General features: G+C 32.1%; 1 protein-coding gene across 2 annotated transcripts; it reads right to left on the bottom strand.

Moving 5' to 3' along the window:
- Positions 1 to 367: 367 nt before the first annotated feature.
- On the bottom strand, positions 368 to 10336 carry LOC140048147 (uncharacterized). Of its 2 annotated transcripts, XM_072093195.1 has the most exons (10): positions 10259 to 10336; positions 9716 to 9769; positions 9372 to 9551; positions 7449 to 9226; positions 7176 to 7249; positions 6790 to 7045; positions 6423 to 6587; positions 6029 to 6174; positions 5431 to 5718; positions 368 to 522 (listed from the first exon to the last, which is right to left on the bottom strand). In XM_072093195.1, exons 2-9 carry the CDS (start codon positions 9750 to 9752, stop codon positions 5457 to 5459), a joined length of 2898 nt encoding a protein of 965 aa, XP_071949296.1. In that variant the 5' UTR covers positions 9753 to 9769; positions 10259 to 10336; the 3' UTR covers positions 368 to 522; positions 5431 to 5456. The 2 variants fall into 2 exon arrangements, with proteins under 2 accessions (XP_071949296.1, XP_071949295.1); XM_072093194.1 differs by lacking the exon at positions 368 to 522 and having other exon boundaries at positions 4741 to 5718.
- Between the last annotated feature and the right edge of the window lie 1433 nt (positions 10337 to 11769).

Raw genomic sequence — 11769 nt, 5'->3', positions numbered from 1 at the left:
TACGTACGCAACCTGGCCTACTACTTACGTAACCAGGCCTACTTACATATATGTTATGGCAGTAATCCATGTGGTCCATCAGTCACCAGAATCTTATTTGTAGAGGACAAAAGCACACAGGTGAAAAGGTGTAGATCTTCATTCTGGGAACTGGAAAAATATACTTCAGGGGAAGGCATAGTTCCTAACATTAACAACAGAATATTCAAACATGATACATTTTCTAAGAATTACATGAAAATGTTTTCACAACACAAATACTACGTATTACATTGTGTATTTTAACTAATAACAGTCCCACATTAAACATTACATGAAATACACAAACCTTTTAAATGGAAATATGTGATAATATTAAAAATATAGTGACAAAATTGGTTCTTACCCTTGGTATCATGTACGTGTGGTCTCTGTGAGCATCACCCTGTTCTGACGATGTTTCAATGTCCTTACGTTTACGCAATTTACACAATTTTATTCTCTTCTTTTATCATCAATACCTCCGCCTACTGTAAAATTCTCCTACATATGAATTCATGAGAAACACGTGTTTATAAAAACTTAATATTATTAAAAACAAAACATAATTTTGCTGGCTTATTGAGATGCTTTTGCTTTTCAGTAAATATGATAATGTATAGGCCTACAGTGTAGTCATATTTTTATATTCTCAGTTACTGAAACATCATTGTATACTTAGAAAAAAAAATCAAATTATTTACATTGTCAAAGCAGCCCCTTTTTAACATGGTCAGCACACATTTAAATAAATGTCACCATACTTTAGTTAATGTTAGTAAATTTCGTTTTTATTTAGAATTTAGAGGTTCCTCAAGTAGAAAGTGGATTGATTGTTAAGGGTTTTGATGTGAAGGAGGATGATAAGGCAACCATTGCACACCTCATTAAAGCTTTTGAAGAACTCCCATCAAAATATCATTTACATGGTCTCATTTATCCAGTTGGAACCAAGCAAGATATGGCAATAGTGCAGTTTACAGATAAAGAAGGTAACAGTTATTACTCCTGTGCAATGCACCTGTCTACAGAGGGTTAATGTATAGAATTTCTATTTCACAATCAAAGTCCAGAGAGGTCATTATGAATTCACTAATTAGATGCCTGTTATTATTGATTACATTACATTATTGGAATTTGAGCCTTATTAATAATTAACAATTCATTCATAATTTATTATATCATGAAATATGTGTGTTGCAATATTGTGTGCTTTATTTTTATTCTTCTTTATTTTTAGTTGCAAAACAGCTTGTGATGAATTCTGAGATAACAAAGGAAACAGAACTAAAGTTTGAAAAAATTGAGGTGAATTTGTTTGTCATATTTCCATAGTACGAAAGAACGTAATTCATCAACATGAACGTCAATTTAAACATAAAAAAATGGACAGTTATTACAATTTTAGTGCAATGGCTAAATTGCTAATTTATATAAGCCAAGTCTGGTAATTATATACAAGGCTAATTTAAAATTAAATTTGGTTTAGATTTATTCCATGTAAAAATATTACCACTAAAATCTTTATCCAAAATAACATTATTAAAGACACAGGAAAAGCCATTTATTATTTTTAATTTATTTGAAAAAGTCTAATAATTATATGTGAAAAAATACAGTTTAAAGACAACCTTAATAAAGAAATTTAGTTAGTTGGTAGACCATTTACAATATATTAGATACTTAATTGTTATAATTTCAGGTGGATCATCAGAAGGAAGCAATTATATTGGATGTAAGTCCAATACTTCCTATTATTCCTGAAATACTGGACAAATTACCGATAAAATATTATAAAGTGGATGATATGAAGTTGCTATTTTTGGACAATCGAGACACTACCAAAAAACCAGAAACATATTTCAATGAAGAACTTGAGAAATGGTTGAATAATCAGCTGAAGGTGAGAAAGTTACACTGAAATTGAGCAAACAACCGTTTTCTAGTTTTTTTAAAGACTTTCTCAAATGACTATGTAACCCATAAAGCAAGATTCTCAGTCATTTGTTTGACAAACCCGTCCATGTCCTCCTGTCTTTCTATGATCTATCAAGCTCTCTTAACCAATCAAAAATAATATTTACCTCCTTGGTTATGTTGAATTTTTGAAAACACATAATATAATGTTTATTCCAGCTGTTTTCCTCAATACAAACTGTGCTTACCCAGGACCATGCCACCTTCATCACTAATTTTGTTATATTTTTATGTATTATGAGAAGTAATAATATTATTATTGATTGATTAATCATGTATTTATTCTAGTTTTTTCTTTGTTTATCAAGAATGTTATATTTGCAGGATAAAGAGCAATTTAGCCTGGCAAATTGCGTGATTTTGACAGAGTTTGTAAAGTATAGCTCTCATGGGGAAATTAGTGACAAATTGCAAATAACTCTGCAGAAGCATAAACTTGGAGGTGGTGATGTTCATAAGGTTATATACCCATTTGGGAACTCTGAAGACAAAGCATTGGCTATTTTTGATGAATCAGAAGGTACACCTTCACTATTAAAAAATAAAACTAATTGTATTATTACCGTACTATAAATATACATGTGCATTTATTAAAACTAATTTATTTGTGTTGTAATTCATTTCATATTAATATTTTAGTTGCAAGCTCTCTGATAAATGCCAAGACAATATTAAATGAGTCGGGGGGAAATTCCAAGATATCTCCTTTCAAGGTGAGTTTCTAATTATTCATGTTTATATACGTTGATATTAGATTACTTTCTTTTTCTGGGTTACTTACAGTAACACACAAGCATGATTAGTAGATTCATTTGATCATGGAAGTATCACTCCATATTATTTTACCTAAACATATACAACAGGTTCTTTTATTTCTAACTATTTGAATTTGTCTCGATTACAATAACATTTATTTTTTTGTCAATTTTAGATAAGACACTCAGACAAGGCATTCACTTTGGAGCTTGGTGAAGTTGCACATTTACTTGACCCAACGCTAAAGACCAGTATCTTAAATACTGTGGGAATAAGTGGAGAATATCTGGATGATGGACAACTTGTGTTATACAACAAAGCAGATGTAGACAAAGTAATTGAGTATGTAACTGACCAACTTGAACGGTCATTAGTAAGTTCTGTTGATCAAGCTACCACCACAACTACCTCTTCTAATATTGGAGTGAAAGAAGTGGCTGGTATAAGCAATGAAGGTACAAAAGAATTAGAATATCAGTTCTTAACAACATGTCACAAAGAATTTGTAAATGAATTAGAAAAGAAGTTTGATATCATTTTTACTTTGGAAGATAATAACTTTGCCATTAAGTCCAACACACCAGGAAATGATGATGATAGAAAGCTAGCTGAAGATACTTTTAAAAGCAAGTGTCAAAGTCTAAATCCTACAATCAAATCACTTAAGGTAACAAACATTAATGTTGAGAAAGTTCTGAAAGCCTCACAAGAAACATCAAGGAAACATACTGTTTTGATTTCACCAAATGAGGTTTCATTTGTTGGAAATGAAGAAAATGTGGATAACGCTATTATTTATTTCCAAAAGTTATGTGGGGTATCTCAATCGACAAAGCATGGTGAACTAGATGTTAGCAGGCCTAGAAGTGATGATGAAATAATTCTCTCTGATGTGAAGTTTGTATTACCAGGTGGAATCACAGTGATTGTAAGACAAGGTGATATTACAGAAGAAAATGTTGATGTTATAGTTAATGAGGCTGATAATCAAGTTCAGCATGGAAGTGGAGTTGCAAAAGCTATTGCTGATAAAGCTGGCGGAAGATTTCAGGAAGAATACAAAAAGAAATTAGAAAGGAGAAAACGTTATTTAACTGTTACAACTTCGCAAAGAATGATAAACGTTATATACGAATGATCAAAGAAATTCATCTTGTAAATATTGATGTGGAAGCAACTTCTGAAATCAAAGATGTGTTCAATAAGTGGCAACAATCTGGCAAGAAAACTGCTTGTCAAGTTCAAGCAGGAATGGATACACAACCTAATGATGTAGCTTCTTGTTTTAGACATCAGCAAGATAGAAGGAGTATCTCAAGTACTGAAGATTTATCATGAGAAACAGAATAAAGTAAAATAGTAAACAAGAAAAGGATGAAGAACCAATAATTTAATTAACCTAAATTAAAGTAAATTTAAAATTCCAGTAAAACACCTGATGAGCAATTTTAAATTTAAAAATTGGTATGTATCACCTACAAAAATATAAAAAGAAGCATTTTACTATATACAAGAGATCGTATCAAAGTTTTAAAAAGTGTATTTAATTATATTGGTATTTAGAATAGTTTTGTGTGCAGTGATAAATGATATAATTATAGTTGTATCTCTCTGAAAAATAATACAATTTTATGCAGGCTTTTATGTCATAATTAGCATGCTGGTGGTAGTGGTTGCTCTGTATTACAAATATGTACATTTAAAACTCATATTAAGAGAATTTCTCCCCAGAACACCTAATAATACATAGGACCAAGTTGTATATATATATATCATTATTTGCAAAGTAAACTTGCAGTACTTGGAAATAAGGACATCACACAATCCCCAATCAAATGACATGAATCTACTAAGGTGTGTTATAATATCATTTCATTAATCATGTATTTCTATTGTATTTTTGTTGTGTGTGAAAGAAATGGAAAACAAATATCAATTGATGACTAAGTATTTTGTATTTATTTTAAAATTTTAAATACCAAGGTCTTTTAAAATTAGTACAGTAGGCATAATTAAGGAGGTTATTGCAACTTCCCAGTTATTCACAAAAGTTAGGCTAAATTAAATCAAAACAACACATTATTTAAATATAGCAAATTTAAAGAGGATCAAACTAATTTTCAAAAGTGTTGGTTTACCACCAAAATCTGACTGCCAAAAACAGTGCCAATTTCTTCAATCTATTTTTCATTCTGTCCGGATACTTAAAACACACTAGATACATAAATAGTATATTAATTAAAACTACTTAAAAACGTTTTTTTCTTTAATTTTACTTTGGCAACTAGAAAATAATTCCACAATTTGTTCTATTTAAATACTATTTAATTCTATTAACATATCTATTGAAAAAAAAAAACAGTACCTCTTATTTGTTATCTATTGGCTCTAAAAACAAAAATTACGCACACTTTTGAAGTGATTTACAGAAAGTTCTTTTTGGGTCATGTGAAAAGTTTAATGCAAGTATATTATTCTGGTATGGCGAGTGTTAAGCACAGTTGGCAGAAACTATTCTAGCTATTATAAATAATGCTTTAGTAAAATAGTACACTTTATAAATAAGGCAAATTAACTTTTCTAACCTTCAAAATCGGCTACTAATATCACATTTGTATTAGAGAGAACATAGCTGAATGGCAAATTATTTACCTCCAAGAAGATAATTCCAGATCTTACCTAGACGTACATTGTACAACTCAACCTTAATATCTCATTGAATGTTGTGTTGTAGGTACTGTATTACTGCATGGTCTAAATGGTGTACTTGATATGGGTCTTGAATTTTTCAATCTTTCTTTTTCTGCTTTTTTCCTTTTGTCAAGGTTGTCCTGCCATTGTTCATATGAACTACTTGCTTCTTTTTCTCTCTTAATTGTATGACTGAATTCTTCCTTTTTCTTTTCCTTTTCTTGCTTTTTCTTTTCTTTCTTTTCTGTATGTATCTTCTCATCCTTCACAGATTTCCTAAATTGATTAATTGAAAATTATAAATGAAAATAATTGTACAAATTCCAAATTCATTACACATACAGGTGCGGATCTAACATTATAGATTAGGAGGGATAAATAATAATAATAATAATAAAACGATCCATCAGGTTGCAGAAAAATACAAATTTTATTTTAAAATGTCATGGCTATTAAATTTTAGGGGCCTAAAGCCTGTTTAGCCTCAGCCTAAATCTATACCTGACATAGCTAAACAACATGAATATGCAAGTAATATTATTACAGGTAGTGCTGTCCCTTTTCATACTCAATCTGTCAAAATTACCATTTTTTAAAAGCACTTGCAGCATCCTTTTTCTTTTCATCTTTAGTTTCAACAGTTTTGTGCAACTCCTTCTTTTCATCTTTCAGTTTCTTTTGATGTTGTTCTTTTAAAACATCATCCTTTGTGCCCTTCCACGCTTGAAATGTCTAAAATTGATGAAACAAAACAAAATAAATATTATTTTGGCAAATATGTATTATAATAAAACAGCAACAAACAAAAGCAATAAATAAGTTAATATTTCTACATACATTTTGCATAATCTGGCAATTACAAAATGAGAACAGAAGCCATTTGTCTTGTAATGATATTAACTAAAATTACATCAACATAATGGTTACTTTTCTCCTGCCTCAAAATCAATGAATACAATACATTTAGCAGATAAAATTACCTTTTCTGCCATTTTTCTTTTCTCTGCCAACTCTTCTGTTTCTTTCTCTCTTTTTTCCTTTCTTTCAGCATCCTTTTTCTTTTTTTCTTTCTTCAGCTGTTCTTGTTTTTTCTCATTCCAAGCTCTAAATGTTGCCATGGCCTCTAACTTTCTATCCTTCTCTTCCTAACAAATAGTTCAAATTTTCAGAAATGTAATTTTGACCATCTCAAATGCACTAATAAACGAAACACCTGCCAAGGGAACTTTATACACTACTTTTATCTACCATGTTTGAATGCCTATGTAAGGTCCCTTACAGATATTGTAAATAAAATTCACTATTTCAAAAAAGTCAGATTGTGATTCTTCAAATACAATTCCTTACCTCAAGTTTCTTTTTCTTCACCTCATTTTCTTCCTTCTTCTTTTCTTTAATTTTTGCTTGTAATTCTGCATCTTTTCGAACTCTCCATTCACCATAGATGGCATTACGTATAGAGTTTGCATCATTAAGCGAGTCTCCTAATCCTGATCCAAAACTAGAGTTCAAACTTGAATTCAAACTAAGTGTGTTTGCTCCTTTTGGTGGTCGTTGCGCCTTTGGCCTAGCAATGTTTTCACCGGATGCTGATCGTACACGTCTAATTACAATTGGAAACAACTTTTAGATACACTACGTATTATGTTCAACCAATTCTGGACAGGATATTTCTATTTTTTTAGTCTTTTGATTTCTGTAATGTGCAAATGTATATTGTATTCAAAACCTACCTATTCCCAGAAGCAGGATCAATAAACTTTTTGGGTTTGTTTCCACCATCAGAATCAGCACTATGATATCCATTCTGAACAGAAAAAAAAACCAATTATATTTTTATATGAACAAAATACATCAAAACCAAATGTAGGAGATGGAGACTCCTCCATGGTTTAACTTTACAATGATTGTACACTCCCTATACACCAGTCAATGCCTAACTCCCCTCAACCCTGATGAAATAAAATAAAATACTATTTCAAAACAGAAAACAATAGTATTCTCACCTTTGGCCTTCGGTCTTTTGGGTAACTATCATTGTGGTCTCCATCACTGTCACTCAGAAGCCCTTTCTTTTTTTTCTTTTTCTTCTTTTTATTATCAGAGTCTTCCAGAGCTTCAAGTAAAGACAAGGATTGCTTCTGATTTTTCTTTTTTGATGAATTCTCTTCTTCTGATGATGATGTCTCTGAAGAATCAAGGATTGATTGTTTTTCCTTTTTTTTCTTAGCTTGTATATTGAATGGAGAGTTTTCATCTAAATCTGAATCAGAACTTTTCTTTTTATTTGATGAATTCTTCGATTTTTTTCTTCTTGACTTCTTATTTTTGTCATCAGAATCCGTTTCAGAATTATCCTTTCCACTAACTTTGTTTTTTCCTGGAGACTTTGATCTTGTTTTAGCCGATGTAATTCTTGGTTTTGGAGTTGGTCGTTTAGAATCTGGTGAAGATGATCTAGATTTCTGTTTTTGAGTTTTTCTATTTCGTGCAACCTTTTCTTCTTCTTCATTACTAGAATCAAATAGGGTTGTTTGTTTGGTTTCTTTCTGTACAGGAGAACCGCCTCTTGTTGACTTTCTTCTATCATTCCCAGATTTTCCTTTCTTATCTTTTAGGTCATTAGTTTCCTCGTCACTGCTGGAATCAAGTAATCCTTTTGTTTTTCTTTTTGATTTGACATTGGATGGTGATTCCCTTCCCTTATTACTAGACTCCTTCTTTGATTTAGAGTTTGTTTTACGTTCTTCTTCATCACTACTGGAATCCAATAAACCTTTTTTCTTGGAAGATGGAGATAATTTTCTGCTGTTTTTTCCTGAAACCTTTGATTTAGATTTGTTTTTTCTATCATCATCAGTGCTTGAATCAAATAACCCTTTTATTTTGGATGATTTTTCACTTGTTGGGGATGTTCTTCCACTCCCCTTTTTACCCTTCTTTGATTTCGACTTCTCACTGTCATCCTCACTGCTTGAACCTAGTATACTTTTTATTCTGGATGATTTATTATTGGATGGTGACGTTTTGCCACTACTTTTTTTATCCGTTCTCTTTTTAGATTTAGACTTTTTTCCTTGGTCACTTTCATCAGAATCCAAAATTGATTTTTTCTTTTTGGATTCAGTCTCCACAAACGAAAATGGAGAATCTGACTGTCTACTCGGAGAAACCTTACGAGATGTTGCTTTTGGAGATGGAGAGGTTCGATTTCCTTTCACTTTATCAGCCTCTTTATGTTCGATTTCTTTACGAGTTGGAGAGTTGGCCCTTGATTTTGGTTTAATCCCCAAGAGCATATCTAACTCTGACTGTTTTTCCTCATTTTTAACTGGTGAGCTACTCCGAGATTTAGGTTTTACTCCCAGTAGTTCATCAACACTAGGACTCTTTCTTCCATTTTTTGATTTGGTATTCAACTCTTTATTTGGCGAATGCCTTCCTTTAATTGGTTGATGCTGACCTGTTGTTGACCTAGGAGAGTCATCATCTGTAGAGTCAAGGTTTTTTTTCCTAGGTCTTGGTTTTGGTACTGGGCTTGAAGCGGACTTTTTGTTGTCTTCTTTTTTAAGCAGGCTGAGTAGTGGATCTGGAGATGAAGACCTGTTTGATATAGGAGATTTGGATCTCAACTTTGAGCGAGGAGATGGTGTTGGGGATGAATCACTTAGTTTGCTCCTTGGTGAAGGAACAGGAGAGGGTTTCTTTGTTGATTGTGGTACTGGTGGCTTCCACCCTCCTTTAGTATTAGTTTTTGCAGGTGTTGTGAATTGGGAAAGAAAATCTGTCAAAAATGAAAATTTGAAAAAAATCAGTGAGTAAAGACGAATTAAAAAAGGTTTGTTTTTTAAGTCAAAGATAATTTCATAATAAATATTTTATTATTGGAATAAAAAATCTACGATTGGCAACAAATATAAAATAACTACCATCAGTACTGTTTCCAAAATCGTCATCACTGTCATCGTCTTCATCTTCTTTGTTGGCATCATCATCATCATCATCTTCTGTAAGACTAAAATCGCTTAGTCCTGCACCAAGGCCACGCTTTCTACGATCACGCAGTTTGGACTCAAGCTCACTTTGGAAACCAGATTTAGTTTTTTTGCCTATATCAAACAGTACAGAAGTATAAATACAAACAATTGAACAAAAAAATGTACACAACATGTCAAAAAGGGCTAACAACATACGTAGGCTAGCTAGGCCTAGACCTAATTAATTAGACAATTAATAGAATGTCATTACCACAATTGTTTTTAATGTTACTAACCTGAAGACTCATGGCCTGATCTTTGAGTTGCTAACATTTTTAATCATTTAATTCCTGAAAAATAAATGCAAATTTTTTAAAAATCAGTGTAAACAGTCAGTGGAAGTAGCGGAAGCTGGTCAGCTCGGTCCAAACCTACCAGTTACTTTACCTAGCCTAGCTAGCTAAGAAGGAGGGCCTAGGCCCAAGTGTAGTTGGCTCAGCCTACCTAGCTAGGCCTAGGCGTAAGGTTAGGTATTACTAGGCCTAGGCTAGTAGTAATATAGTAGGCCTACTAAGGCCTAGTGGGCCTAGCTAGACCTATAATAATAGGCCTTTTGCTAGCCCAGCCAGGCTACAATTAACAAGCACATGCTAGGCCTGGGTGCTGGTCAACCCGTACCCAAACCAACCCGTACCCATGCCAACTCGTACCCAACTTGGCTAACCCGTACCCAAATAGCTATACTAGGTAGGCCTAGAGTCTTGCTAAATATTTAAGCATTTATTTATTTAATTTAAAATATATATTATAGGCCTATTGTACTGTTTAAAATAACTTACACCTAAAAACAACAGTAGTTCGAATCTTCTCTAGTTTTTTCAGCTAGAGCAGTCATTCATTATTGTTTTGTGTTGCCCACAGTTATTGAAGACTCATAGATTATACAACACAATACGTGATTGGTCAAAATTAAGACCATTTCAGATAATTTGTCTATATTATCCAATTGCGTTCACCTATTATGCAAAAGGTTTCTCTCTGAAATAAATTATTGATATGGCCTACTAGATATGCAATACTGTACAATATATACTGTACTGTGTTTCTATCAAATTTATAATTACGTATTTTGAAAATTTTAATATTATTTGGTTTTTGAAGCGTAGTAATGATTATGAAATATTAGTTTAAATTAAAAAGAACAGTACACTATTTATATAGGGGTGTTAATATTTTGGTTAAATGTACATCAGTCATCATTGCCTAATATAAACAAAAATAATTAGGATCTAGAAAAAAAATTAAAATTTTAAAATATGTTTTTGATTATTTTGGTATGTATTAATCTAGTTATCACTTATATTATACATAATATTATTAAATCTTGTCATGCATAGGCTATCTACTTAATGGAACATGCTGTATAATAATTTGCATATTGAAAACTTTACGGGAATCAGAATTACGACGTGTTGGCTGCTGCTAACTTGAGGCCTACTTTATTTGATATTAAGACGTAATTTTTTAATTAATAAGTTAACTATTTTCAATTTTATGTCGTATCTGTAATCTACAGCTACCTAACAAATTAGATTAAGACATGGGCAGGTCTAGCCTAAAATATTAATCATTTATTCATTCCAACCTTCTAGGCCCATCATGCTAGCAAGAGGCCTACTTACTTGGTATGACTGAGTGAGTGAGGAGAGCAGGAAAGAAGGGGAGCTGTTATTTAACTGAGCATACCACATGCTGCTAAATAGCCTAGGCCTAGCCTAGTTGGATACCTATCCTACCTAGCTCAGTAGGCCCGTACGAATATTTATGATGAGGATGTGATTGATTCAGATTGTGAAGAAGAATTATTTAATTTTCTTTTGAGACATGATGGTACTAGGCCTAGGCTAGGGCCTAGGCCTAGTAGCATATTAAATATATTAATTTCATATTGTAATTAGGCCTCCAGCCTAGGCCTAGACTAATATTAATAAATGCCAATGGTTACAATTATAATTAGATTAGTGTACATGTCACATTTATTTTTGCAGTATAAGTATATGTAAAAATGTTTAAAATTACAATAGCAATAGGTATAAAATCTAAGCATATTTCAAATAATTAATTTACAGATTTAACCATGTCACCAGTGTGGACACCAGCTAAACGACCTCCTGATTGTTCTGTGGTGTTTTGGCCGTCTCATGATGCTCTGACTGTTTTAAGAGCTCTTAGAGAAGCACACAAGAACAGAGAAGAGACATTCAAGCTGAAAGAAGGTATAATTTAGAGCACCAAACACAAAATTATTGACAGTTTAAAATATACTCGGTATCTAAATTTGATTTTCCTT

Source organism: Antedon mediterranea, chromosome 4 (assembly GCF_964355755.1).
Source record: "Antedon mediterranea chromosome 4, ecAntMedi1.1, whole genome shotgun sequence".
Classification (NCBI taxonomy): Eukaryota; Metazoa; Echinodermata; class Crinoidea; order Comatulida; family Antedonidae; genus Antedon; species Antedon mediterranea.
The sequence above is the reverse complement of the archived record's forward strand: the minus strand, read 5'-3'. Positions and strand labels throughout refer to the sequence as shown.